We start from the raw sequence: 27,648 nt of genomic DNA, 5'->3' as shown, positions 1-27,648 counted from the left end.
GCTGACAGCTCACTTTCGACTCCAAAATCAAGTCTCTTCCTGGCACACAGGAAATGGTAAATAGGTCACAATAAAGCCTCACTGACAAGATCAGCAATGAGAACGAATCTGCAGGAGTGGAAGCCCAGGAGGAAGCTGGTGGAGTCCTTGCCAGACTCCGGGCGGAATGGCACACGTGCTGGGGAAATTCTGTCCGATGGTGTCATGCATGCTGTGGGTGGATTGCACACTTTTTTGGAATGACAGGATAGCCGTGGGGTGTGGCTGCCTTTTTTTTTTTTTGAGTCTGCACATGAGAAATTTTTAGGGGTGCCAGGAGGTGTTCTTTCCATATCTAGGAACTTTCAAAGTTTTTCTCACCAACACTGAATGAGAATGTTTTATTTTTATCATTTCCCCCCCCTTTACAAGAATATATTTTATCTCTTAGCCAAAGAAAGACTAACTCTTGCTAATACCTCAGACAAGATTTAAGATAAGAGTGAAGCGAAGAGTGAGGAGCTTTGTTTCTCCTTCTGTGTCCAATGTTACCTGTTAGAGTTCCACATCCTATCGCCTTATTTGTGATATCTTCCCACTTCACTAAATTCTCTAACAGAGAGAGTTCTTGAATATCTTCCTCTCCCTGAGAGCGCTCACCAGTGTGGGTTTTCAATAGTCCGTCGGTTACCTAAATAAGAAATCTCAGTTTTTCTAATGTATTTTGGAACCTTGTTTTCGTCTTTCTATTTCTCTTTCTTCTGCACTTTCTTCTCCTTCCTTCCCTCTTCCTCCCTGGCTCTCCTTATATCCCCCCTACTCCTGGGTTCAAATCTCATTTTTGCCACTTACGACCTGTGATTTTTTTTCTTGCAGTTTCCATACTGGTTAAATGGAAATAATAATAGTCATTATGTGTGTCATTATACAAATATACACATATATACAAATGTATACACACACATAGACAAATATATATATATACACACACACACATCTATAATAGTACTATTTACCCTACAGTGTTACTGTAACAATTAAACAAATTACTATACTTAAAATACATTACTAGACATAAAAGTGCCTGCCAGTAAGTTGCTATAGAAGGGCTTGCTGTTAGTGCTTTCTCATTGATTTATGTTTTATCTTTCTTACTAAATTTCCACCCAAACCCTCTCAACCACCAAAACTCTCTCTTTTACATCTTTGTCTTGACCAGATTGCTTAGTGGGCTGGAAACAATACCCAACACTCATGCATGTTTTTGTGCATCCCTCAAATTTGGCCATTTTTACCATTAAGTGTTTATTTCTTAGTTATATATATTGGCATGATTGAAACTACTGAAAGGTGAGGTTTTTCAGTTTTTCTAATGTATTTTATTGCTAAAAATTAGAGGAAGCAAAATATTCAGTCTCCTCTCCCTTAACCCCACCCCGCCTCCTCCTTCAATGAAAGCTCTCATTAGACTAAGTTTTCCAGGTGCTCAAACTAATTCTCTACATTCCTGGAATTATTCTTATTGACTGTGACATTCAACAAGGGTCAGACTTCCTTGGAGCATGGAGGGATGAAGAACATCAAACCTGAATTATTTTCTTAGTTGCTTTCACTTTAAAACAAAAGCTTTCTCATTTGGAATAGCTCAAATTACGTGTTCATGCTGCCGATTCATTCTAAGCTCCCAAAAGTCTGTAGAAGAGTCAGCTAATATATTTTCTATTGGCGGCCGAGGTGGGGAGTGAATACGTATATATTTATCAGTAAGTAGAAGGAGGGCCAATTTATTTGGTAGAGTTGGTTGAGCAAATCCTCCTTTTGAACACCATTAGTTGGCATGGAAGTTGAGGAAGGGAAAAAGGAGAAGTGGAAGCAGAGGACAAAATACATCTATAACTTTAAGTTAAGAGGAAATTGAATGGTAAAGGTGAGGAAAATAAAAAAGGAGAGAGGAAAGGAGGAGGAAGAGGAGAGAGAAAATAAGCTTAACTACCCCCCTCCCAAAGAAAAAGCTGAAATGGCATTAAAATAAGATAAATTGAGAGTAAGAGAAAGAACAGGACCCTATATGAATGTGCTTCATATGCAGCCCAGGGCCAATGGTGTTCTGAGTTCCCTATACCTGTTTTTATAATCATCTTCCTAAAAGTGATCATGTATCTCTACTAATTAGTAACAAATAGCTTAGGGTGGAAAAATCTCCAGCGGCCGTCATGGTGAGATACACCATTTCTTAAAAATCACAGTGTAGCTTTTCTTAGCTTTTTGTTCCCCTCCATGGTCCTGCTCACCCTTTGGCTTGGGTAACAGTCATCTGTGCCACTTGACTCATCTCTGGGAGAAAGTTTTTTCCTAGAAAACTGAGTCTGTATGACACAGATGTTTGAAAGAGTCAGACAGTTTTCCCTTGTGATTCTCTGCCGAGAGATCATCAAGCCTCAGAAAGGATGGGAGCATTTCAGAAGGTGCTTCAGCTCAGTAGTCAGGCGGGAACAGCCTTTCGGCGGAGTTCCGTAATAAAAGTGTTTGGGCTGGTTTTGGAGATGCTGTACTGATTGTGCTCACGGTACAGGCCACATTTTGTTCTGCCCCACCTGCCATCATTCACCCAAGTCCCCTTATGCATGCTGGGCCTGAGTTAAGGGTTGTAGGTCTGAAACAAATCAATGAGCCTGCTTGGTGATGAATCCAGAACTGTGGCCTCGCTGGTGCCCTTCCATGGCTAGAGCTGCTACGTCAGCCCACCTCGTCCTGGTGGCAGTCACAACACCTGCGAACCAAGTCATGACTCGGTTAATCTTCCTCAACCGACATATAGACCCCAAGCAGATCGGTAGTTCTGGGCTTGAGAACATTCCAGATGCTTATTTGATTCCACCATCAGGTTCACTCCCAATGGGCATTGGTGAGCTCTGAAGAAATGTGCCGTAAATGGTAATGGGTGTAGTTGGAAGTGACAAGTTATTTTAGGATTCGCCTAACTTCTACCTTGAGAGGAAGGATGATTAGGATGGTAGGATGTAACACAGTTAAGAAAAATGACAAGATTCAAAATGGATGCTTGCTTAGGTCACATTATGGTAAAATGCAAGGAAGAGTTTATAAGCCTATGGGCTAACCTGGATTATTATAAGCTGTTGAAAATCTAGTTATAACTACATAAAAACAAAGAGTGAAATGGTGGTTACCAGAGGCTGTGGAGTAGAGGGAATGGGGAGATGTTGGAAATAAGGTACAAACTTGCAGTCAGAATATGCATAAATTCTGGAGATCTAATGCACAGCCTTGGGACTACAGCCAGTAGCACTGTACCCACATTATATACTTAGAGTGTAATTACACGCTTCAGAGTTGCTAAGAGACTAAATCTTAAATGTTCTCACCACCAAAAACTCATAAGGCTATACTCTGTATACTACCAGAGTTTACAGCCATTTCTTCTTGTTTAGTGGAAATGAATGCTTAATAAGATCTGTGAAGAAATTCTTTTGTGTTATTGAATAATATATTACTTTTGAAAGAGAAAGTAGGCATTTGCTCGTTGCTCATTTCCTGAGGGACATGCTAAGACCCAGAGACACAATGATTCGCCCAATCACACAGCAAGTTACTGGCCTGGTCATTTATTCTTTCACCCTCGCCAGCAAAGTGATCTGTGTTTCTGAAACTGTTTTATAAACACATTTTCCTAACCCAGTAAAGTAACTTTACAATTAAATTTGGAAAAATCCACCAACCCATGTAAACTTTTTCCAGTTAGCTTTCACCTCTTTTATCTCACAAATTCTAAGACAGAATATATTATTGACATTCTCCTGATAGAGTTGTCTCCCTTCTAGGGCTGTCCGTGAAGCTAAAAGTGCTGTGAGAACTTTGCAAGGCTTAGTGTAGTATTTTCATGAAAGCCTGGTATGAGGCATTCCAAGAAATAAGGTCATTCTTTCTCTTCCAGGGGCAGTGTTTACTAGAAAATACTAAAATTATGAATAAAAGTAGCCCTTTAAAATCATATTGCTAAGCTCAATATAGTAAGAAATGGGGTTCTTTTTATATACGAGTTTGAAAAAAAGCTTATTTTTCTCTGATCATAAGAGCAATATGTGTTTATTGTAAAAAGATTGATAAATATAGGGAAAAAAAACTGAAAATGAGGAGGGAGGGCCTCCCATTCCCGGAGGTAATTGCTGTCTCACTTTGGTGAATTTCCTTCCAGTCTTTTTTTTTTTTAATGCATGAGTGTCTTCCATATTGGATTGATGTGTCATTTACAGTTTTGGGCTCCTCTATTCTCACTGTCATCACATCATTGACACTTTCCCCTTGTATAAAATGTTTTAACATTATTTAAATGGAGCATATTATCCAATCCTACAGATATCCTATAATTATTTTAATCACTGCTCTGTTATTGACAATTTGGATATTTTCATTTTCTTTCTTGTCCTACAGGGTGCCGTGTTGAATGGTTTCATGTGTAATTTTTGCCAACATTTCTGATTATATTCTTAGTTGATACAAATTGCCTTAAATAAATGGTTAAATTTAGTCTTTTCTGGAATAACTGCAGAAACAATTACTAAATGGACAACTGAACTCTTCTGCTCAAAAGCAGAGGAAACTTACACAACATTGGAGTATTTAAATGTCACATATTAGAACTTGGAACATGTCGCCACCCTGGCCTTTATCTGATGCCATCCCCAAGGACCACATGGGAATTGCCGGCTGCAGCATGAAGCTAGGGGCTCAGCATGGACGTGCGGCCTCGGCCCTGATCTCTGCAGTGACCGAGCAGCATTCCTCCGCAGATTATGCTCCGCCTCTGAGTAGATTATTAGAGCCAGCTCTTCATGCCAGCTTTGAGAAAGCATGCAGGGGGATTTTCGAACTTACAATAGGGAGCCACCTAGATTTCATCATCTGAGCAATAACTCAGTTACATATTTAAAACCTTTGCTCCCTTAAATAAATCTGCTCAGTACTCAGAGGATCCTTTGGAAAGTACGGGAGTGATGGGGACTGTCCGACTCCCTTCTGCTGGTTCTCTTCTTCCGGTTCTTCGATTTCCCTGGCAAAATATTTACTTTAAGAGGTCAGGGCATGGCATGCATATTTCAGAGAGGCTATGCCAGCAAAAAAAAAGTCCCTAGCAGTTAATGAGGTACAGGCTAGGAGATATCATGGTAGCTGATAACATTGAGGCATGTGCCACGTTTTAGAGTCATGTTTAATAAAGAAGTGCATGTGGTGGCTTCCACCAAGCCCTAGACGTAAACACATCTATTTCTAAATGTTGTAAAGTGTACAGGGAATTGGGTCCACCCAAGCAGAGATTTCTGGTAGATAGCTTTGCAATCTCAAAACTATTAATCATGTACACATTTCTTGATGAACTGCATTTCTTGGACTTATCTTGAGAAAGTAATGAAGAATATAAAGATTCAAATATAAAATGTACTTCATAGTACTATTTACAACAACTGAAAAATAAGAAACACCCAGGGAATTAAATCATGGATAATCATGCAGTGAGAAACTGTACAACTATTTTAAATGTGGCATAGAGAGTACATTTTTTTGATACAATAGTTGACTATATCTGTCTTCTTATATGAAAAGAATAAGTTTTAAACACATGTACCCTATGACCCCGCTTATATTACATAAATTCCAAGATATAAGTCTAGAGGTTATACGGAAATCTTTTAACACTTATTCTCTAGATGGTGAGTTTCTGATGAATCTGTGTTTCTCTTTTGAGTTATTTATATCTTTCTTTTAAACGAGAATGCACTATGGTGATTGCTTTTTTTTAAGTACAGAAATATCTTTAAAACTCTGTTCTTTCTGTATTTCTATTCTTATGGACTTTCTTCATTCTTCAAGAGATGAAAGGGCACTAGGAGATTTATGTATTCAGTTTGACATATATATTTTGTTTCTGTAATAAAATCTTTATGCAAGAAAAACACTAAGTATTCAACCATCTCATTGAAACCATTAATACAATTCAGGGGCAGATCCATCTCTTTATGTACAGATATGCTGCCCGTGTATCATCATTCCACTGCCTCATAGCAGCCATTCCTAATAAACCACGACACTTCTCTCAGCGTCCCTCACTTAGCCTCCAGGTCCTTCTCACCACGGTTCATCAAAGGTTGACTTCTATGTGTCCCATCAGGACATTTTCTTGCTAAAATCAATCATAAAAGGGCTGGCTAGTATTTATTGCATTTTCCACTGAATATTGTTATAAGGAAACTACTAAACCAAGAAGCAGTGTCCATTGGCCTCCATTCATCAGCCTCATTATGCCAGCCTCAAACTGTCTGACAGCCGTCCTTCGCTAGCTTTGGGAAGGTGATGCTCGATGGCCTTGCACAGGAAATTTTGGCATAGTTTGTATCTGCTGGTTACCAGTGTGAGGCCTGTAACAACCTGATGATTCACATGTCCTTAACGGAGACTCCTCTGCTGCAACCACACAGAACCTGGGAGGTGAGAAGCTAGAGGCAAAGTGAAGAGCGCCCCCATGAGGACGAGCAGGGCAGAGAGAGTTAGGTGAATTTTACGTTCATTAATCTCTTTTCTACAGAGAAACTAAATCTGAACTGGGATGGCCTCTCAGTAGGTCAGAAAAGGAGAACCCTGTGTGCACATATGTAACATCTTCAACTTTCTATCGTCATCAGCTGAGATGAGTGTCCAAATGCCCCCTTAAATATTTACCCAGGGCTCCTCTCCTGAGATAATACTGTCAGTTATCCCTCGACTGGTTATAAGGGCTCTTTACCTTGTTTTAAATGACCTGGCAGGAATTCAGGGTTGGTTTCCTGTTCTACTTAACCTGCAGCCAGTGCTTTAACAATCTCCCAAGGGTGTCTCTTCCGGTTCTTGAAAAGAAGCAATTTATGCATGAGTCTCTATCCGTGGCTATTACAGAGTAGCATAATAGTTTATGCTATTGGTTTATAATGAATAGTTTTTACATTTAGAAAAGTGGTCTGCCCTACTCCCTGAAAGAATTTTATGATGATATTGATGAGCATATCATACATTAATGTTGGTTCTAAAGCCAAAGGTGGAAGCTTTCTTTACCGAGGTGCTTTCCCTCCAGATGCTTGCATTGACCCCCAGCCCCTTGGCTCTGGCTGTCCCTGTAGGTCAAAGTGACACCCGTTGGCTACTCTTCAGTGGTAGTGGTGATATTTTTTAGGCCTCTTTGTGGCTCTCAGGACCACTAGTCCTTGGCTTCCTGGACCCGGTAAATAAGTATTCTTCGGCACAGTGACGCATCCTTGCAGCATAATAAACTTACGGGCCAAAGCTTATTGGGATAAATGGGGCATGAGAAAAACAGCTTGTGGATAGACAGTGTGTTCTGGAAAGACTTTTTATAAAATTGTGCTGTTTTCCTGGGGTCTGTGTAGGAATCACCTGACCTTGATAGTTGTTTTCTTCACAATTGCTGTTTCTATGGAAGCTTTCTAAACCCGTTGGTAGCAGGTATCTCCAGAACCCACGTCACATTCCTCCAGCCCACCTTTGATTTCACCCCAGCAGCAGTAGTGGAATGAGTTCTCATCATATCACAGTCACAACTTACCTTAAGCATGTTCTGCTTGCTTCTGCTCTAGCACCTGATGCTGGGCCCATCTCCCCACCCCCAAACAAAGCTTAGAACTGCAGGGGGATTAATGCAGGGGGACAGTCCCCAATGAGGGATGTGAGCCAGTTGACAAATACCCCACTTGCCATCCTTTGGGAGGGTAATTCTGTAAATCAAAATCTGTTTGTTTCTCAGAAGGAATCAAGTTCCCAGTGCCCCAGAATCACCTTGGAAGCTCCCCCCACCAACCTCTTGTTTCCTGGGACTCGCTCTCAAGTACATGGTCCACACCCAAGGCTCTGCTTCAGGGGAATACAGGCTAAGATGCCAAGAAACAAGATACTGATTTAAGTAGTCATTTTATTGGATGCTATTTCTATCTTCCATTCAAGTCATGGTTTTCTATTTTTACTTTTAGCGACCTTTGTAATATCTCTGTATTTGATGTATATGATGAAACTCCAACTTGAATTATGATCTGAAAGCCAATAAAGTGCAGGCTAATGACACATAATACACCATCCACCAGCAGTGAGATAATAAAGTCTTGAGGAGGAAATTAATCATACACTGGCCTGGGAGGAGTACCTGATTTCTATATTCAGCTCCAGACCCAAAGCCAAACCTCTCTAGCTTCTGTGTTCTCAACTTTAAAACTGAGGTATTGAGCTAGATGGGCTTCATGCTTCACCAGCTTAAAAATTCAATGATTTTGTACTATACAAAAACCATGGCGAGAAACCTGTTTGTGCCTGGAGCTCAGCTGCCGGCAGGAGCCTCTGGGGTGGAAGCTGGGAAGCTGGGAAGCTCAGGGCTGTCCGGCCCTTGGTCTCCACCCCCCTACCCCCGCCAAACCTCCACTGCACAAATTGAGTATCATGTTTCCTTGCTCCCAAAGCCCATTCACACTAAAATACCTGGCGCCAAGTAGGTTCTCAATACATGCTCCTTTAAAAAGAACTCCCTCCATCTTTAAAAAATCTTTTCATGGAACCCCTACAGAAAGGGTTGATGGACATTTGATGGACACTCTGTTCTCAGCATGACATGTCTCAATTTTGTTTGTTGTAGAAATGGAAGGGAGTTAAGTAACTTTTAAATGATCACGTTAAATGAATAATTTCAATGAAAATGTTCTGTAAAATATGAATATGACACTTACCCTGTATTTCTTCATTTTCTATTTCTTTGTGTGTGTTTTAATTCTCTTATTATAAGTTCTCTGAATCAGGTACTGTGTTCTGCCCATCTGTATATACACTAAGTACCTTCTACATAAGACAAGTTTTAAAAATTTTTCTGTGAAAAAAACAGACTCTACTGCATGCAGGAATTAGAACTCACTAGGAATGTGTCTGAGATACTTGAAAAGAATGGCTAGAAAACAAATTCCACTCTGATAAATAGCCTTCTAATAATTTAGGTTTGAAATAATTTTCTTACATTAACCTTTTCATTGGCATATTCATTGACCAAAAAAATCACTTGAGGGGCATATTTTTTAAAGTTTTCAAGTGACAAATTGAAATGACACATCTATCAAACTCAGCATAGGGAAGTAAAATTTCAATCAATGTATAAAAAAGTATCAAAATATCAGTTCTTTCTTAGAGTTATTAAAGGGTGAGGAAAACAGGTACGATTAAGAGGTGACACAGAGGGAGAAGAGGAGAGAGGACAGGAATAGAGGTAGAAGAAGAAATGAACATAGATTGCTGGCAGCTGAGAGTAGTTAGAAAGAAAGGATCTGTGGGCAGAGTGAGTGTTAGATGTAGGGATGTGGAGAATTTTGTTGTGGTTTTGAGCTTTATTGAGATATAATTCATTTACTATAAAGTTCACTTTTTTAAAGTGCACAATTCAACATGTTTTAGTGTGTTCATAGGGTTATGCTACATCATTACTATTTTTAGATAAAAAATAAAAAAGAAACCCTATAATCATTGGCAGTCACTTTCCATTCCTCTTACTTTCCCCGACACCGCAAACTAGCCCTAAACAATCATTCCTCTACTTCCTGTTTCTATAGGTGTGCTAATTTTGAACATTTCATATGAATGGAATCGTATAATACGTGACATTTTGTGCTTGTTTTTTTTTCCGCTTAGTATGTGTTCAAGGTTTGTTCATGTTGTAGTATCCATCAGGATGTCATTAATATTTATTGCCAGATAGAATTCTGTTGTACAAATTTATCACATATATTTATCTATTCATCAGTTGATGACTTCTGGATTATTTCCATTTTGGGGCTATTATGTAATGTTGCCATGAATATTAATATACAAGCTTTTGTGTGGACTTATATTATCACTTCTCTTGGATGTATACCTAGTGGTAGAATTTCTGTGTCATATGGTAATTCTATGATTAACCATTTGAAGATCTGTCAAGCTCTTTTTCAAGTGATTGCACCATTTATCAATGCTATGAATAAGTTATGAGGGTTCTAATTTCTTCACATCACTGTCAACACATTAAAAAAATTTTTTTTATTAAGGTATGATTGATATACACTCTTATGAAGGTTTCACATGAAAAAACAATGTGGTTACTACATTTACCCATATTATCAAGTCCCCACCCATATCCCAATGCAGTCATCGTCCATCACTTAGTAAGATGCCACAGATCCACTGTGTACCTTCTTTGTGCTACACTGTTCTCCCCGTGATCCCCCACTCTGTGTGTACTAAACATAATACTCCTCAATACCCTTCCCCCTCCCTCCCACACACCTCCCCTTTGGTAACCACTAGCAATGAAGCAAAACTGAAGGAACAAAATGGCAGCAGACTCAGAGACTCCAAGAATGAACTAGTGGTTGCCAACACTTATTATCTGTCTTTTTTATTATAGTCATTGTTGTGAGTGTGAAGTGGTATGTCTCTGTGGTTTTGATTTACATTTCCCTAATGATAAATGATATCGAGCATCTTTTCACGTGCTTGTTGGCCATTAATATATCTTTGGATGTGTCTCTTTAGATATTTAGCCCATGTTTATGTTAGGTTGTTCATCTTTTTGTTATTAAGTTGCCAGAGTTCTTCATACATTCTGGATACAAGTATAAGTCCCTTACTAGATACATGATTTACAAATATTTCATACCCTTTGTGTGGGTTGTTTTTTCACATTTTTATAATATCCTTTGAAACACAAAAGTTTGTAGTTTTGGTATATTTTGTTCTTTGAGCTTTTGGTGTAATATCTGACCCAAAGTAATGGAGATTTATTCCTATGTTTTCCTCTAAGAGTTTAGTAGTTTTTGCTCTTATACCTAAGTCTCTGATCCATTCTGTGTTAATTTGTGGTATATGGTGTGAGGAAGGGGTTTAACATAATTATTTTGTGTGTGGATATCCAGTTGCCCCAAGAAAAAGACTATTCTTTCCCTTCATTGAATGGTCTTGACACCATAATAAAAATGTCTTTTAACCATAGACATGGGGGGTTATATCTGGATTCTCAATTCTATTGTATTGATGTACATGTCTACACTTATGCCAGTACCACATGTGTTGATTAGTATAGTTTTGTAGTCAATATTAAATCTTCTAGAAGACTTAATATATGACATAGATGTCTTTAATTTATTTGGAAATCTTCTTTAATTTCTTTAATAATGTTTTATAGTTTTTAGTTACATTTTTCACTTTCTTTGTTAAGTTTATACCTAGGTATTTTATTCCTTTCTGATGCAATTGTAAAAGTAAATGTTTTCTTAATTTTATTTTCTGGTTGTTCATTGATGGTGTATAGAAATACAAGTGATTTTTGTATATTGATCTTGAATTTTGCCATCTTGCTGCACTTAATAATTTTAGGAGTTTTTTACTGGATTCTTTAGGATTTTCTACATACAAGATCATGTCATCTACAAATTAAGATAGTTACTATTTCCTTTCCCATCTGGGTGCCTTCCCCTTTTCTTGCCAAATTGTCTTGGCTTGAATCTCCAGCAAAATGTTGAATAGAAATGGTGAGAGCAGACATCCCTATTTTGATCTTAAACTCCAGGGAAGGTATTCAGTCAACATTGAGTATGATATTAGCTGTGGGATTTTCATAGATGAGGTTCAGGAAGTTCTCTAATATTCCTAGTTGAGTATTTTTATTATCATAGGGTGTTGTAGTTTGTCAAATGATTTTCATATTTTTTTGTTTTTATTCTGTTAATATTGTGTATCACATTTTCTAGGATAAAACTCATTTGGTTATTGTGCATGCTCCTTTTTAGATATTGCTGGATACAGTTTACCAGTATTTTGTTTAGAATCTTTGTGTTTGTATTCCTAAAGGTATTGGTCTGTAGTTTTCTTTTCTTGTGATGTCCTTATGTCATTTTGATTTCAGTGTAATACTATCCTTCCTCATAGAATGAGTTAGAATCTGCTCCTTCTTCTGTTTTTTGGAAAAGTTTGTGCAGGATTGGTTTTAAGTTTTCTTTGAATGTTCGACGAAATTTACCAGTGAAGCCATCTGTATCTGGGATTTTCTTTGCAGAAATATTTTTAGTTGCCAATTTGATATCTACTATTACTATTCAAACTTTCCATGTTTACTGAAGTCAGTTTCAGTAATTTGTGTCTTTCTAGTAATATGTTCCTTTCACCTATATTATGTAATTTATTGGCATAAAGTTGTTCATAGAATTCCCTTTTACTCCTCTTTATTTCTTATAGTGAAGGCCACTCGTTCATTCCTCAGTTTAACAATCTGTCTTCTCCACCCTCACTGTCATTTCCTCGGCAAGTCTACTTAAAGCTTGTTAATATTGTTCCTCTTTTTAAAGAACCAGTTGGTTCCACTGATTTTCTATATTATTTTGCCATTCCTTATTTCATTTACTTCTGAGCAGTGCTTTCATTGTATCACATAGGTTTTGATATGTTGTGTTTTCATTATCATTCATTTCAAAGCATTTCCTATTTTCTTTTTTGATTTCTTCTTTGGCACATTATTTAGGATTGTATTATTTAATATCCACATGTTTGTGAATTTTCCAACTTTCCTTCCATTACTGAATTCTAATTTAGTTCTATTATGGTTTGAACACATACTTGCTATGGTTTCCATCCTTTTAAATTTATTGAGACTTGTTCTGTGGCCTAGCATATGATTTATCTCGGAGATTTTTCCACGTGCACGTGAGAAGAATGCCTATTCTGTTGTTGTTTGGTGAAGTGTTCTGTAGATATCTCTTAGGTCTAATTGATTTATAGTGATGTTCAATTCTTCTTTTTTATTCTACTTTTTTTATTCATAATTGAAAGTGTGGTATTGAAGTACTTAACTTTCATTGTTAAACAGTCTATTCTTCCCTTCAATTCTCTCAGTCTTTGCTTCATGCATTTGAAAGTGCTGTTGTTAGGTGTATATATAGATAGTCATAATCTTTATATCTTCCTGATGGATTCATTCTTTATCATTATGGAACTTCCTCTTTATCTCTAGTAACATTTTTTGTTTTAAGATTATTTTGTCAGACACAGGCAGAGTGACTCCACTTTTCTTTTGTGTACTGTTTGTGTAGCATCTTTTTTTGATCCATTTTCTTTCAACCTGTGTTTAGTGGACAGTTCCTTTTTAATGATCTCAATATTTTTAAACTTTATTTTTTAAATGATCATATCATGCAATTCACTTTTATCCTTTGAAGCGCAGTTCTATGAATTTTAACACATGTTGATACGATAACCATGCCCACAATAGGTTCGAAAGTAATTCCATCATCTCCCCCAAAACTTTCGTATGCTGTTTCTTTACAGTCACATCCTTCCCACAAACCCAGTCTCTAGTATACAGTGATATTCTCTCTAGTGGAGAGTTCTTCTTACACCATCATAGGTTAGGGATTCATATTACATGACTACCATTGTCAGTATTATTTGACATTTATTTTAGTTGATTAACTAATGCTGATGGTTTTCTTCTTTTTTCTTTAACCCTCCTCAGGCTTTGTATTGAGTTATGTAACTAGATCAGCATGAAGAATTAAAGGCAGGTGGGGATTACTTTCTGAGCTGTAATACTGATTAAAGTCCTGTAAATGTAGAAGATTCTTATAAGAGCTGACATGAAATCAAGCTGAAACTGAAGCTTGAGTCTTACTTAAGGGCTGCTGTTTTCTACTAAAATTGAGGACGTTATGACGACATTGCTGTATTACCTGCTGTTAATGGTAGCCTAATAATTCATGGTCTTTGGTGATAGCTGAGCACCAAGCATACAATCGTAAATACATGCCCAAGAATGCCTGGCATCCTGCCTGCCTCTTCTTCTCCTCCTGATTGGCTCTTGAAAGCAAATAAAGTGTAACAGCAGCAGTTCTGTAGTGTTCTTATGTGAGGCTGATCTTTGTATCACTGTTGACCCTTGTCCTCTCTCTATTCAGAGACAAGAGATTAAGTTAAAACTGGATGATAACCATTTCTGAACCACAGGGCTGAACTGCTTTTCCCTCTTGGCAAATGCAAAGGACTTAACAGGACTTTCACATTCTCAGTATCCCAAACACCACCCTCGCTGACCTTCACACCTTCCCAACACTAGGGAAAGGCAGGAAGTTTTCCTGTGGTTTTTTTTCTTTGTGACGGCATGTTGGGGCAGGTTGATCAATGGGGAAAACCCAGGTTAGAACACGCCTCCTGTGTACATTCCCAATATTTGCTATAAGTAGAGCCATCCCAGGCACAGGCTGCTATCAGAACATAGCAGAACGCACGGGGCTGAGCATCCAGTGCCAAGCAGAGCTGAAATGCTGCGCAGTACCAAGAGTTTGCTGCTAGCTGCTTTGGTGTCAGTCCTGCTGCTGCACCTTTGCAGCAAGTCAGAAGGTAAGTGTCCCTCCTTCTGCTAATGCAGGAGGAAGAACTGTTTGCATTTTCATCTAAGTCTTGAGCTCATCTGGGGGCTTCCAAGGGATGGAAGCTTGTTAGAAAGTCTTCAAAAGGGGATGATAGGAGTTGTCGGCTCACTGGTGAGCAGAGGAGGACAAGGTTCCTGCTGCTGACCAGGCTTTCCTCTCTGCTGTCAATCCCAGCAGATTTGGGGGCTAGGTGAGCTCTTAGAGACTCGAGCTCCAGAACAAGGCCAAAGTGCTACCTCTGGGAGTGATGTAAATTGTGTAACATTGCCAGGGAACTGAGTCATTCTGAAATGTGGGTAGCACTCTTTATTTCCCCAACTTTCTTACCTACCAACTAAATAACTTTAGTGAAGTTCAAAACTCACTCTTTAGGAATGGGTTATGGCACCTGACTCACTTGACGTGTTTGTCATTAAACAGCCTTGGGGACATCACTTGCCAACTTTGAAGATAACATTTCTCCCTTACCTTACATCAGGTTATAATTTAACTTGGGGCAGTGTCCAAGTTTTGCTTTATACTGTAAGAGTACATCACTTTTAACACCAGTTGCATTCTTGAAAATGTGCATGTTGAACCTATATGAATAGAACTTAAAAATCCTACTAACTCATACTATAATTTCAAAGCACTTTAGTTGTGGCCCTTATGAGCTGCTCCATAAATCACATTTTCCTTTGTAATTTTTTGTTCTTCTCAATCCACAGTAGCCAAATAATAGATTAAAATATGCCGGTTTATTCATTATGTGATTTTTGGAAGGTTATCTGTAAGTTTCTTCCAGAGAGAGATACTCATGGTCTGAAGTGATTATAGTGAACTGAAATAAAACACTGTCAGTTTGTGTTTTTTACTAAAGCTACTTCTTTTATGAGAAGTCATGTGCTTCTAAACCATATTGTTGAACAAAAATTTCCCAGCACACAGATCATTTTTTTTTTTTGAGAGGACTGGAAACTATGTTAAATCAGGTCTCAAAGACATTGGAACTGTTCCTCTAAATAGTTTATTTACCATGTAAATCAGATTCTGTTTTCTGTCACTTCCAGTAGTTCCATAATACCTATCACAGAATAAGTTCGTTCTTGTGGACTCAACACCTTTTGTTTCTTTTTAGCAGCAAGCAACTTCGACTGCTGCCTCAGATATACAGAACATGTCCTTCATCCCAAATTTATCATGGGCTTCACCCAGCAGCTGGCCAATGAAGCTTGTGACATCAATGCAATCATGTAAGTAATAACTTTTAATTCAGTTGTATCAGGAGTACATTTGAATTTCAGGTACAAAAAATTTGCCCTTTTGGAGTTTCATTCAAAAAAACCCCGATGTGGCAAAGATAGCTTTGTTTCCAGAACACATACCTCCTTCCTAGTTCACCTTAGATAGGATTGCAATAAGGCAAAATTTTAGTTTTTTAACAAAGGAATACAGTTGAGGGCAGCAAAATCACTTTCTAAGATAAACTTTTGGCTACTACCATGCTATCCCAGAGGAATACGGGAGGCATAAACTTTGAGATGAGCGCCTTCTACCAGAAAATGGTTGAAGCTGTAAGGAAAAACTCAGAGCAGTTGGACTGTCATATATAATATTCTTGATTTACATAGGATGCTGTGTTTTGGAATGATGTGTTATTGATCAGATACATATGTATTTCATGTAACCACAAGCAACACAATTAAATAACAATCCTGAGACTTTGTTTTCCTGCCATTTTACAACTATTTGCTAAATTACAGAGAAAGGAGGAATCATTTTCATTTCTGGCATCAAGCTTTATCAGAAACATTTTCTTTTTTGGCATTTTTTCTTTCTCCTCTGGAATAAATGAAATGTTCATTGTGTAGAGCAATCAGTGGGAATATGAAATCTCCATTGCATGTCCTGTGAAGAAAGCCATTTAAAAGCACTTTAAACACAAATCAAATTTTCTGATTTTTCAGCTTCTACACCAAGAAAAGACTGGCTGTGTGTGCAGATCCAAAGAAGATCTGGGTGAAGAAAGCTGTGCATATCCTCAGGTGCGGAACATTCACTGTCAATCAGCCTCTCTTTAAGTATGTGTGGCGGGGCAGTGTGTAGAGTGGTGGGTTATGGGCTCCTCCGATTCTTTAGCCTAAACACTATGGAATTTTAAAGGGGAAATTTGAGTTGGCCCATGAAAGCAAAACTCCATTTATAGATCATTTAAGTTTTTCAAGTTAGTGATTTTCACGTGATCTATTTGATTCCTATGCATTCGATTCAAATGCCTATGATTTGATAGGCATGAGCTACTTAATTCTTCTTGCAAAAATGCCTCCTATTTATATAATGGCATTTGTTTGCTGCAAACTGAAAAACAGTTCCAAAGAGATCAATGGCTCTGATTTACATTGATGATAATAGGGAGCAACAATTTATCAAAGGACAGAAGTCACGTAACCCCAGGTACCATAGACACTGGATTTAAAGACACAATCTAAGTGTTCACATGCTGTTTCTGTCACTAGTTAGCTGCGTTATGTTGGGTAAGGCTCAGGCTCTCGGAAGCTCTGTTTCCTCATGTGGACCCTGAGCTGCTTGGCATCCTGAGATGAGATAAGGGAATAGAGGCAACCTTTCAGTACTGATGCCATTATTCTCGAAAGCCAGTCTCCCCCTGTTCGCTTATTGGTTTCTTCTTTTTCTCTTTACAGCCAAAGAGTCAAGAAGATGTAATAACAATGTTGTCTGGAATGGAATTGGACACAGCCCAGGAATAAAAGGAACTTCACTGAAGCTGTTGGCTTCACTTGCACATCACGGAGGATTTAGCACTTTTCTGATTTGTGCCTCGTGGGCTTGTCTGGTTAACTAAGTTGATTCATATTGCATCATGGTTTGCTTTGTTAAGCATCACTTTTGAGTCAAGCTCTATTTTATGTTAAGTTATTTATATATGTCATTTTTTTGTGTTTTTCTATTTAATACATATTTCCCATAAGGTATGTGGTTTAGTACAAGGTATAAAATTATGTTCGGAGGAATGTGATTCTATGGACTTTCTTGTAAGCAGCAAGCTATGTTTAAAACTATGTAACAGCCTTCCGTTTACATAATTTTCATTCCTAAATTGTTATAATTACTGTGTAAAAGAGAAATATGATAAGAATAAATATCAAAAATAAACAACCAAATTTTTTTCATTGATTGAGTTATATAGCATTTATTAAGAAGTATATGAAAAATGTTTAAAGATAGAATAAAAATGGAAATTTTCTGAGTAATTATACTCCCCATTTATGATTGTTTATCTCTATCCCTTATGGTCCTGGGCTTCCTTTTGGATGAATTATAAAGGAAATATATTGTTTTTTATATTCAAAGTCATCTAAGCCAAAAATGAGAAAAATCTTGAGATCTGAGATCCATACCTCAGTGTTTATTAACATAAAATTTTTCAGAATGAAAAAGTGGACCCACAAACTTTGTGACTGCAAGGACACAACAATCATTTAGAAAATGCCTTGGGAGATCAATAGTTCATCCTTCTGTCACCAGCCAGCACCGAGGAATAGGCATCCTAGCATCTTATTAAGGAACATTTCTCTACTTCAAAAGTCTTCCCGAGATGTCTTGAGACAGTTTCTAAAAACAAAATGATTATGCAGAGGAGTCTTAGAAACTGATTGCTTCACTAACCAGCAGAGGGACTTGAAATGTGTAAAACCCAGCAAGAACCCTGAAGTAAGACAAAAGGACACTGAAGCAGTGTAGTACAGCATTCATGTGCCAATATTTACGGACCACCTCCACATAGAACCTCCTCAAATGCCAAAGGCCATGAAGGATCATCAGATGCAGGCAGACACACCAGGGATATGGTGCAAAATCCAGACACAGAAATCCATAAAGCAGGACAATCATGGGTCATTTGGTATGGAGCCAAAAGCTGTTATGTGGCTCCATGAGCCCTGAAGAAATCTCTGTGCCTGGGAATGATAACACTGAGTCATCAGGGAAAGTATGCTCAATATCCTGTTTATTAATTCATTAAACATGGGTTTAGTACCTATTATGTGCCAGGCACTGAGCCAAGTGGAGCCTGAGATGCCAAGAGATAAAGTTAAGATTTAGTCCTTGCTCCCTGGTAATTAGGACTAAGCTTTGTGGTGGGAGAAAGGGGACAACTAAGTCAACTATTACAACACATGATTACAAGCATGTACAAAAGGAAAGTGAGCTGCTGTATGGAATCAGTAGTGAGGGCTTCCTGAAGGAAATAATATTCTGTTGAGCCAGTGTTTGATAGTCTTGAACTTTGAAGATGACAATTGCTTACAGCTCAGCCCAAGAAGTATGCAAGGCCAGAAGCAGCCACCCAGTTGGGAAAAGGACAGCAGGGGGTGTTTGGAAAATCAGGGGACCTATTTTAGTTGCCATAATATCTGAAAGTAGGTACTGTAGGCATTTGGTGGACAGGAGACAGGGATGCTGAACTTACTGGAATGCACAGGATAGTCCTGCACAATGAAGCATCGTCCTACCCCAAATGTCATTCATGCCACCAATTGAGCAACTCTGGATGAAGCAGAATGTGTGCAATCTGTAGGGGTGAAGGGGGAGTAATTGCACGTTAAACTGAAACTGTTACCTCAATGAAGTACAGTGGTTTGAACTCAAACATGGCAACACCAGGGGGAACACTGAGAAGTCCAAGCAGGGAGAAAGGGATGTGGGATGGAAGGCTGAAGCAGAGGCACCAGAGAGAACTGAGTGAGTGGATAGAGCGGCAAATGGCGAGACCTCAGTCCCAGTCAAGGCAAAAAGAAAGGTCGAGTAGAGATGAGTTTGGGATTCCTGAGAATCGCCCCAGACCGTTACCTGCCCTCCTCCACCCACCAGTTACCCTCTCTTGGAACAGCACAGCCAGAGAGCCACTGTCAGCGGTCCGCACATTTGGCTGACTGCTGGGAGGCCCCCCAGGTGGACCTGGCAGAGTCAGAAAAGTGGCACACTCTCTTAGTGTTCCGATGGTGTCTGAGTCTTTGGGACCAGGAGTACTAATAACTATTAGCTGAGTTTCTGGAGGCAGAAATTTCTAGGCCAGGATGCCAATTTATGCATCACAATGTTCCAGTGTCAAGTGCATGGGCATGTGCACACGGGCAGACCCACACATTCCCCCATGTGGTCAAATCGGAACCACAAAGCCGGTTGTTCCGCCTGAGATCAGTGCAGATTGGAGTCTCAGCCGTGCAATTTGAACGTTCAGTTCATTACTGTCACTGCACTAACCATATTTTTGGATTAGGGAGGTCACTCCCAATTCACAGCTTCTCTTTTTTTTTTCATTTTGGAAAATGTGTATCTTTGTATTTAGTATTTTAACTGAGCTACAATTTATATACAGTAAAATATAAGACTTGAACTTGTACAGCTTGACATATTTTTACATATGTACATACCTGTGTTACTACTCTTGGCCATTCAAGATATTAAATACTTGCAGCACCCAGAAGGTCCCCTCCTGCCCCTTTCTCTCTGAACAGCCCCAGGACTACAGCTGTTCTGATCCATTTCATAATTCATTAGTTTGACTTTTCTTGCTTTCTAGTAAGTAGAATTATATAGGATGTACTCTGGTGTCTGTCTTCTTTCACTAGCATCTTCTGTCTTTTTAACTTATTTTTAATTATGTATATAATGCATGAATTAATTCTCCTTCTTAAATTCAGGTGATAGTGAAGAAGCAAAGGCCTCCTTTCCACTTCCACCAACTGCCTCTCCAGGGGTGACTCCACAGGGGGGCCTTTATCTCTCTTAGTTCAAGCAGTCTTGTTTGTACGCTCTTCCTGAGAACATAGATTTCCAGCACTAATTTATAATCAGAGTCTAGTCCTTTCTCCCTGGAATTCATCTCTGACCACCTGAGCATTTTTGGGTTTTTCAGTCATGCATCTCCAAGTGTTTCTTGTGTGAAACTGCTAACGCCTGACCGTAGCCTTAGCCCCTACATGTGGCTTCACTTGTGTACTCTTTGGGATAGCTCCAGGTCCTGCAGAACTTCACGAGTGCTCCCATTAGTGTCAGCTGTCATTAAGGGGTCAAATAAGGTGAGGATGGAATAATGTCTTTGAACTCTGGCAGTGGACTGTGAGTTACTGGTGATTGTAGGGGCAGTAAGTTGAAGAATGAATGGTAACAGAGCGTTTGGCAGTGAAGGTAGGAGGAAATGAAATCTAGGAGAGGAACTTTTTTTTTTTTAAGATGGAAAAGTATCGAGAGCAGAGAGTAAGAGAGATTGAGAAGAGATTAAAGATGTTAAAGAACATCGGAGGGGGAATAAATGGTGGCTCAACTTCCCTCAAGAGGTGAGAGAAATGGTTTTCAGAACACAAGTCAATCGAGGTTATCTCCTCCTTTGGAACAAGAGGCACGGAGGGAAGAATGGGAGTAGGTGCAGTGGAGTGTACGACTTGGGGTGGAGAAAGTTGGAGTTCGATCTGGTGGTCTTGCTTTACTTGGTGAAAGACTGGTTGCCTTTTGAGAGTGTGAACAGGCAGGGCTGGGGCTTTGAGGTGCCAGTGAAGGCTTGTGCCACAGTGTGGGGGTTTCACTGAGACTGGAGATACCGGTGTACTGCGCCTCCAACCGGCGTGTGGCGGGCAGCCCTCTGCAGCTTGCCTGTGAGAGCAGGGACCGGTTAGACTAGCTCAGGCTCAGGCTTTGCCTCTAGATGCACAGTCACCTGTGTGCTCTGCTGTTTTAGAAGGTATCAGAGTGTTTTAGAATTTGTTGTTGAAAAGACTGAAGAAGTTTGTTTCCCCAAGTAGTAAGCTCCAGCTGTGATGTGGGCACCTTCTCTCCTAGCAGTGCCAGATGCACATCACCGCTGAGCTTTTCTTTCCTGTTCAGTTACAGTTTATTGAATAAGTTATGCTTTCCACTCATTAATTAATTAATTCATTCATTCATTCAATCAATCAGTCAACAGGAAAGGAACAGGAAGGGAACTTTATTGACTACCTACTATGTGCCTGCCAGGCTGCTCCAGTCACTGGGGATAAGCAGGGTGAAGTGCTTGCTTCCATGTGACTTATCGAAGTAGGGGCAGAAAACAAACAGGTAACCAAATAAATACATAATGTGAAAGAAAAATGAAGTGAAGTGAAGGGATCAAGAGTGGGGTGGAGACAGACATCTCCATATCCGGTGAAGGGCTGGTCACAATCGACTTTCTTTCTCTCAGAATCAAGGCTCAGGTCTTCCCCTGGGCTGAGGAAGGAGCCCAGTTAAGGCAAAGAAGACAGATGTGACTCAGCCTGTCCAAGAGTCTGGTCTTAACTTTCTGAGATGAAATAATGCCCTGGTAGGACGGCTGTGCTCCGCCTCAGTTGGTTCTGACCAAGAGGATAGGTCAGTAGAATCCTTAAGACTAAGCATTCTTCATGGGAATGACTTTAGCACCAAGTGTCAAGACACCAACTGGGGGCTAACTTAAGGTCAGAAAACCTACAAACCATGATTTGGTGATTTAATTAGCATAAAGTAACATTTATTCGCACGGTTTGGTGATTTTGCAAATTTGTTTTCTTTCTGTGGCTCTGACTGAATTAAATGGATAAACGCTGTGGATAGATCTAGTTATTTGTTAGAGAAAATGCTGCCCACGCTCTGGCACGGCACAACATATCCTCCATTTCTTGAATTATTACAATTGAGGCATTTTTAACAGTAAACAGTCACAAGTTTGAAAGGCTAGTCGAAAAAACGGTTTTCATTTTTCTTATTCCTGCTTCCTTCCTCTTCACTTGAATATCAGTCATCTTAACAGGAATATATTAAGGTTAAACTCAATTAAATTCCAGGCAAGGAGGAAAGGGTTGGATTTTGATCCATTCAGACTCAGGTTGTAATGAGCTCAGTGCTTCAGAGGCCAGAATCCAGGGGCGAAAGCAAGGGCTGGGGTCCTGAATCATGAAATCCAGAGGCTGACCCAGGCAGGTAGGGAGCCCAGCGGTGAAGGGACCCTTATGGGTTGATTGTGTCATCCCCTCAAAGTTCATATTTTGAAGTCCTAACCCCTATTATCTTGGAATGTGACTGTATGTGGACATTCATAATTCATTAGGGACTTGAGGAGGTGATTAAGGTTAAATGAGGTCATAGGGTGGGCCTGAATCCAATGTGACTGGTGTTCTTACAGGAAGAAGAAATTTGGACACAGATATGCATGCAGGAAAGACCTTGTGAGGACATAGCCCTCTACAAGCCAAGGAGAGAGGCCTCAGAAGAAACCAACCCCACAAACACTCTGATATTGGATTTCTAGCCTCCAAAACTGTGAGGATATTAGTTTCTGTTGTGTAAGCCTCCCAGGCTGTGGTATTTGTTCTGGCAGCCCCGGCAGACTATTCCAGGGACTGAGAAGAGCGCACAGAACCTGAACCCGGGCCCTCTGGGATGCAGCACAGGTATTCATAAATTCACTCTGCACTTGGTCCATGAAAACCGTGTGTTTGCACAACATCTTCAGCTCCTTATGTGAATTCTTCTGCCACAGAAGTTTTCTCACATCTGTCTTATCCTTCACATTGTGATGGAACTGTATTCATTGAGTGGAATAGTCTTGGCAAAATGTAATTAGTGAGAGTCCCATCTCACCAGAATTACCTGGAAGAAATTTAATCACATCTTGAGCAGAAGCTGACACACATGGGTCTTCCCTGAAAAATGTCAAGGCAATCATTGTGTTCCCCCAACCCTGCCTCCAATAACAGGAGGGGCAGGAAGCTCTTTCTTCTGTTTTACAGTACCCCGTCCCCCCACGGCCTCCCTTTGGTATTTTGTTTAAGGCATGTAGGATACAGGTTCCAAATAGAAAGGCCAGGTAGCATCTCTCCTTTAATAGAATCAGGTCTCAGTCAATCGTAGCTCTTGCCTTGACCTTCGTCTGTCCCTGAATGCCCGTGGCTGTCTGGATTCGGTACCTTGGGTGCAGTCTCATCGGGCCCGGAAGTTGTGTTTCACTTGATGAAAGGATTCATTTCCTCGGTTTCTATCCTCAGTGCTGCTGGGCAGGGCTTGCCTCTCTGCCTCCTTCTTCCTGTCACTACCCTCCTCAGCCCAGCCTTGACCTTGTCTGGGCCTGACTGGGCCTGCTTCTCCTCCCAGCTCCACTGTAAAAATTGGCTCCACAAACCTGCCTGCAATGAGTCAACCTAGGTGGAAATGTCAGTTGGAGTAAAGGGGTGTTTACCATTTTACGGGGAGTAAAAATATTGTCCCCCACCAAAACAAACTAAAAAAGATCCCCCAAATAAAAAACCTAAATTGCACACATCAACCTACAATTGAGAAGAAGGAGGAGGCTTTTTCAAAAATATCCTTAAAAGCACTGTCCATAATTGAAATGCTATGGAAGTTATAGAAATAACATGAGTCCTGCCTGGGACTTGTAGAAGGCAAGGAGGCATTTCTCACACACAAGAGTTGAATGCACACTTCAGGTTGTCTCAGGTGGGAAAAGGGATGTGTATGCACAAACACTCGTGTTCTAGTAGGTATGGGTGTGTGTGCATGCTGCAGAAGTGGCTGGATATGGGGTGGGGGATGGCTCTCACATTAAGGAAGTGACGTCATCCTTGAGGCTATGAGAAACCAGTGAAGGGATTCCAGCAGGGAATGACATGGTCAGATTGGGCTGACTTTTATCTGAGGATGGCTGCCTCTCTTGCTACTTGATCCCACTTCCTTACATTGCCTTTATATTTTAATCTCAGGCAGTCTTCCAATTTCTTGATTCCTTTCCTTTCTTTTACACTATCAGCAGGCTTTAAGTGCCCCCCCACCCCTGGCCCCGTCGGCCGAAGTCCCATATGTTTACCAAAACAATTCTCCTGTTGCTATCCTCATCCCTTTGCTCCTTTGTGCCGTACCCAAGTCACAAAACTGCATTTGCGGTTTGGTCCCGTCCTTCAGTGCCTCAATTTGCAGAAGGCTGAGTCCTGTTGGTAGAGTTCCACCATCTGTGTTGGGGGACTATCGCAAATTCATGGCCTTCTAAATCGGCTGGACTTTCACTGTGGCTGTCAAAGCAAAAATTGCACTGGACAAAGTTAAATAGGCAAAGATGACTTTATTCAAGGCTATTGTAATAGGCGAGAGAGGCCAGAACTAAAGCCTGGGCCAATTCCACTAAAACAAAGGGCAGGAGAGTTTTTAAGAGGTGGGGTGGGCTAATACAGTCCATCTGTGTATGCTAATTGGCCTTACCCTGGTAGGCACCCAGATGTTATCATTCCTGACACTTGTACTAATTATTTTATTTGTGTATCTCCTACGATTGTAATATAAATTCATGAAAACATAGGTCTCTTCCTATTTGCTGACCCCTGTATTCCCAGCATCTAAAGCAATGTTTGCATATAAGGGATTTGCAATAAATAATAGTTAAATCAAACTGTTTCTGTAAAATAGCAGGCATGTATTCAGAGCATTTGTGCATATACACAAAGAATATCTATAAGAAAAAGAAAACAGTATTTATAGTATAACCTTAAATACATTAGAAAAATATATATGTATACTCAGGAATAAATAAAAAGGGAAACACCAATCTGGTCATTTTTCTTAACTGTAGGCTTTGAGATAATGGGTAAGTTCTGTTTTCTTCTTATTTTTTCCCTTTTTCAAAATTCTCTGCCATATTTGTCTGTTTATTCCATAATCAGAAAAAGTCTTTAAAAAGGAAAGCAATCTAAAGTTCTGATGGAATACCTGGCCTTTGCTTTTTAGAAACTAATAGCCACCTGGTGTCATCTCGTATTTGTTAAAAAAAGAAATCCCCAGAGATTCTGATTTGTGAGGTCCAGAGTGGGGCCCAAGAGTCTCTACTTTCATTAATGTGAAGCTGATTCTCATTATTAAGTGGATTTGGTTCCTGGGAAGAGCCTGTGTGTGAGGGAACAAGCCTGCTCATCTCTATGGGGGTCCACATCAGCCTACACGAGTCCTATCTGAATGGAGTCCCTAAACTGGGAAGTTGAGTAAGGAGAAGGACACATTGCTTAAGGCAAGGAGAACTTTGTTTTCTTCCCCAGTGAGTGGACCTCCTCGTTGGAAAGACTTGGGTGAGCTGTGTCTCCCTACACTATGGGACCAGGTCACTTCCCACTTCACGGTGGCACCATGTTGGATGTGGCCACCCCAGGGACCAGAAGAAGGAGGGCACTGGGTGGGACAAGCACCCAGGAGTATGTGTACAGCAGGGGGTGAGGCTGAGAGCCAAGTCCCTGTCAGCCTGGCCTGACAGCCATGCCCTTAGAGCTTCTGAAGAGATGAGACCATTGGATTGTTGGCAGCATTCCAGGCACATGGAATCTGTCCAGAATGGGGGCTTCCTGAAAACAATGACTCTGCTCACCACTCTACCCCAGGGCTTGGCAGAGTGCCTGTTACATGCTAGGGACCCAGGAAATACCTGCCAAGTTAATGAATAATAGAGAATTTGCCTGCTCAACTACAAAACGATAAATGTGTGATTTTCTTTATGTGTTTTGAACAACTAAATTAAGTTCTCTTATTGTCCTCTATGAGTTTAGCAGACCTTATTGGCCACCACTACTCTAGGAAGCAGGGGCCAGTTCTAGACCAAACTCTGAGCTCCTAATACCCTGTCTATCCGACGTAGATCTACATGCAGTTGTTAACCACGAACTTTCTTCTGAGCAGACCAGATGGGTCTCATGATTATTTATTTGCTAATGTAAATTCTCTGCCCTAAAAGTCAGATCATATTCTTCCTGTGACATGAACATTTAGCCATTTGGACTTAACAATTTTCAAAGAACTTTATTGTTCTTACTCTCTTGGGTAGTTGATACCCAGAAGAGGGATGAGAAATTAAGGGGTTTGGGCCCAGCTACAGACTACCTCTGTCATCAACAGAAAGCAGCACCCCACAGTGTCACTATCAGACTTGAAATATTGGGAGTAGACAGGCTTCCATTCTCAATTATTTCTCGGCCTGTCAAAGGTGATGTTGGAAGAAATTTTGCTTCTTCACCTTTGCTTTCTTTTTAAATTCATTGTACACATACCCAGAATCACTTGCCTCTTTCAAACTTGCAGATTTTTGTTAATTTTTTGGTATTTTGTTTTGCTCTGTTTACCTGTCCATGTTTAATTAAGTCTCCAACTCTTTATATCAGAGTTGAATCCACAGAAGGGGTAAGGTTAATGAGCATCTCAAGGTAAGAACCCAGTGAAAATTAAAGAATGTTATGCAGGGACATGAGCCTAAATCGAAAATGTATTTGTAAAGAGCCCTGAATGCTGCATTAAACACATTGCTCTGTTGAGCCAACACTCAGTAAAAAATCAAGGTAAAGGTCTCTGAAGTCACTTTTTTCCCAATATCATTAAGTTGTGCTTTCTAGGTTTCTGTTCTAAAATGAATGTCTTTAAAATTGCTTCAAATCTTGTATTTTGTAATTCTGTGATTCTATGACATACTACTTTGAGATTCTGTTTTGGTATATTAACAACATCAGGAACATGTTTTAAGCTAATAAAACTATTTTTAAGGAGCTTCGTAGTGTATCACATACTATTATCAGTTTAATTTGCATTCTGCTAAGTAAACTGTGGATCTTTAAGTCAATTTAACGTGGGCAATTACTTTATTACACAGTTTTGAAAGAAGCTATTTCATTCTTTCTATGAAGGTGGCTTTTTTTAATAGAGAGTTTCTACTAGGTTGATAAGTTACTGCAGACAACAGTGTAACCTGTAAGAAAAGAAGGTTGGGAAATATCAGAATGTCGGTATTGAGATTCTTGCATCAGATGGCAGATCGGGTCTCATGACGTCAATAAGCCTTTACACCTCAGAACCCTACATACCTGTTTGTCTGTGCTAGACAGGTTGCATCATGATCACAGGGACAGATTTTAAACGTATATCCTGCACTCCACCTAGGGAGAGTCTTATTGTGCAGGTTTGGGGTGTAGTCAGGTAATTTATTTTTTTTCTCAAGTGTCCAAGGTGGTTTGATGTTCCATATTTTGGAATTTCTGCCAAATGTAAGCTCCTATTATTTCAAAGGATCTTTTTTTTTTTAGGTAATTACTTCTCAGATTTACACAATTGTATCAGTTAGAGTTCAGTGTGGACAATGAAAAGAACTCCAGGTATTTTCATCAAAGCAGGTTTTAAT

The 27,648-nt window shown here is 39.7% G+C and overlaps 1 protein-coding gene across 2 annotated transcripts; it reads left to right on the top strand.

Annotated features, from left to right (window-relative positions):
* Nucleotides 1–14,271: 14,271 nt before the first annotated feature.
* CCL20 (C-C motif chemokine ligand 20) lies at nt 14,272–17,632 on the top strand. 2 transcript variants are annotated; one of them, XM_017648863.3, is made up of 4 exons: nt 14,272–14,430; nt 15,583–15,694; nt 16,409–16,486; nt 17,144–17,632. In XM_017648863.3, the coding sequence occupies exons 1-4, from the start codon at nt 14,352–14,354 to the stop codon at nt 17,163–17,165; spliced, it is 291 nt and encodes a 96-aa protein (XP_017504352.1). In that variant the 5' UTR covers nt 14,272–14,351; the 3' UTR covers nt 17,166–17,632. The 2 variants fall into 2 exon arrangements, with proteins under 2 accessions (XP_017504352.1, XP_017504351.1); XM_017648862.3 differs by having other exon boundaries at nt 14,282–14,430; nt 15,580–15,694.
* The last annotated feature ends 10,016 nt before the right edge of the window (nt 17,633–27,648 follow it).

The sequence above is a fragment of the Manis javanica genome, chromosome 12 (assembly GCF_040802235.1).
Source record: "Manis javanica isolate MJ-LG chromosome 12, MJ_LKY, whole genome shotgun sequence".
Classification (NCBI taxonomy): Eukaryota; Metazoa; Chordata; class Mammalia; order Pholidota; family Manidae; genus Manis; species Manis javanica.
Note: the sequence above shows the minus strand (reverse complement) of the source record. Positions and strands in the feature narration are given on the sequence as shown.

What these genes read in the sequence shown, in the direction of transcription:
- CCL20 (XM_017648862.3), top strand. Translation starts at nt 14,352, where the DNA reads ATGCTGCGCAGTACCAAGAGTTTGCTGCTAGCTGCTTTGGTGTCAGTC. An exon ending in TGTGACATCAATGCAATCAT is followed by an intron (nt 15,695 to 16,408) that starts GTAAGTAATAAC and finishes CTGATTTTTCAG; the next exon opens with CTTCTACACCAAGAAAAGAC. An exon ending in AAAGCTGTGCATATCCTCAG is followed by an intron (nt 16,487 to 17,143) that starts GTGCGGAACATT and finishes TTCTCTTTACAG; the next exon opens with CCAAAGAGTCAAGAAGATGT.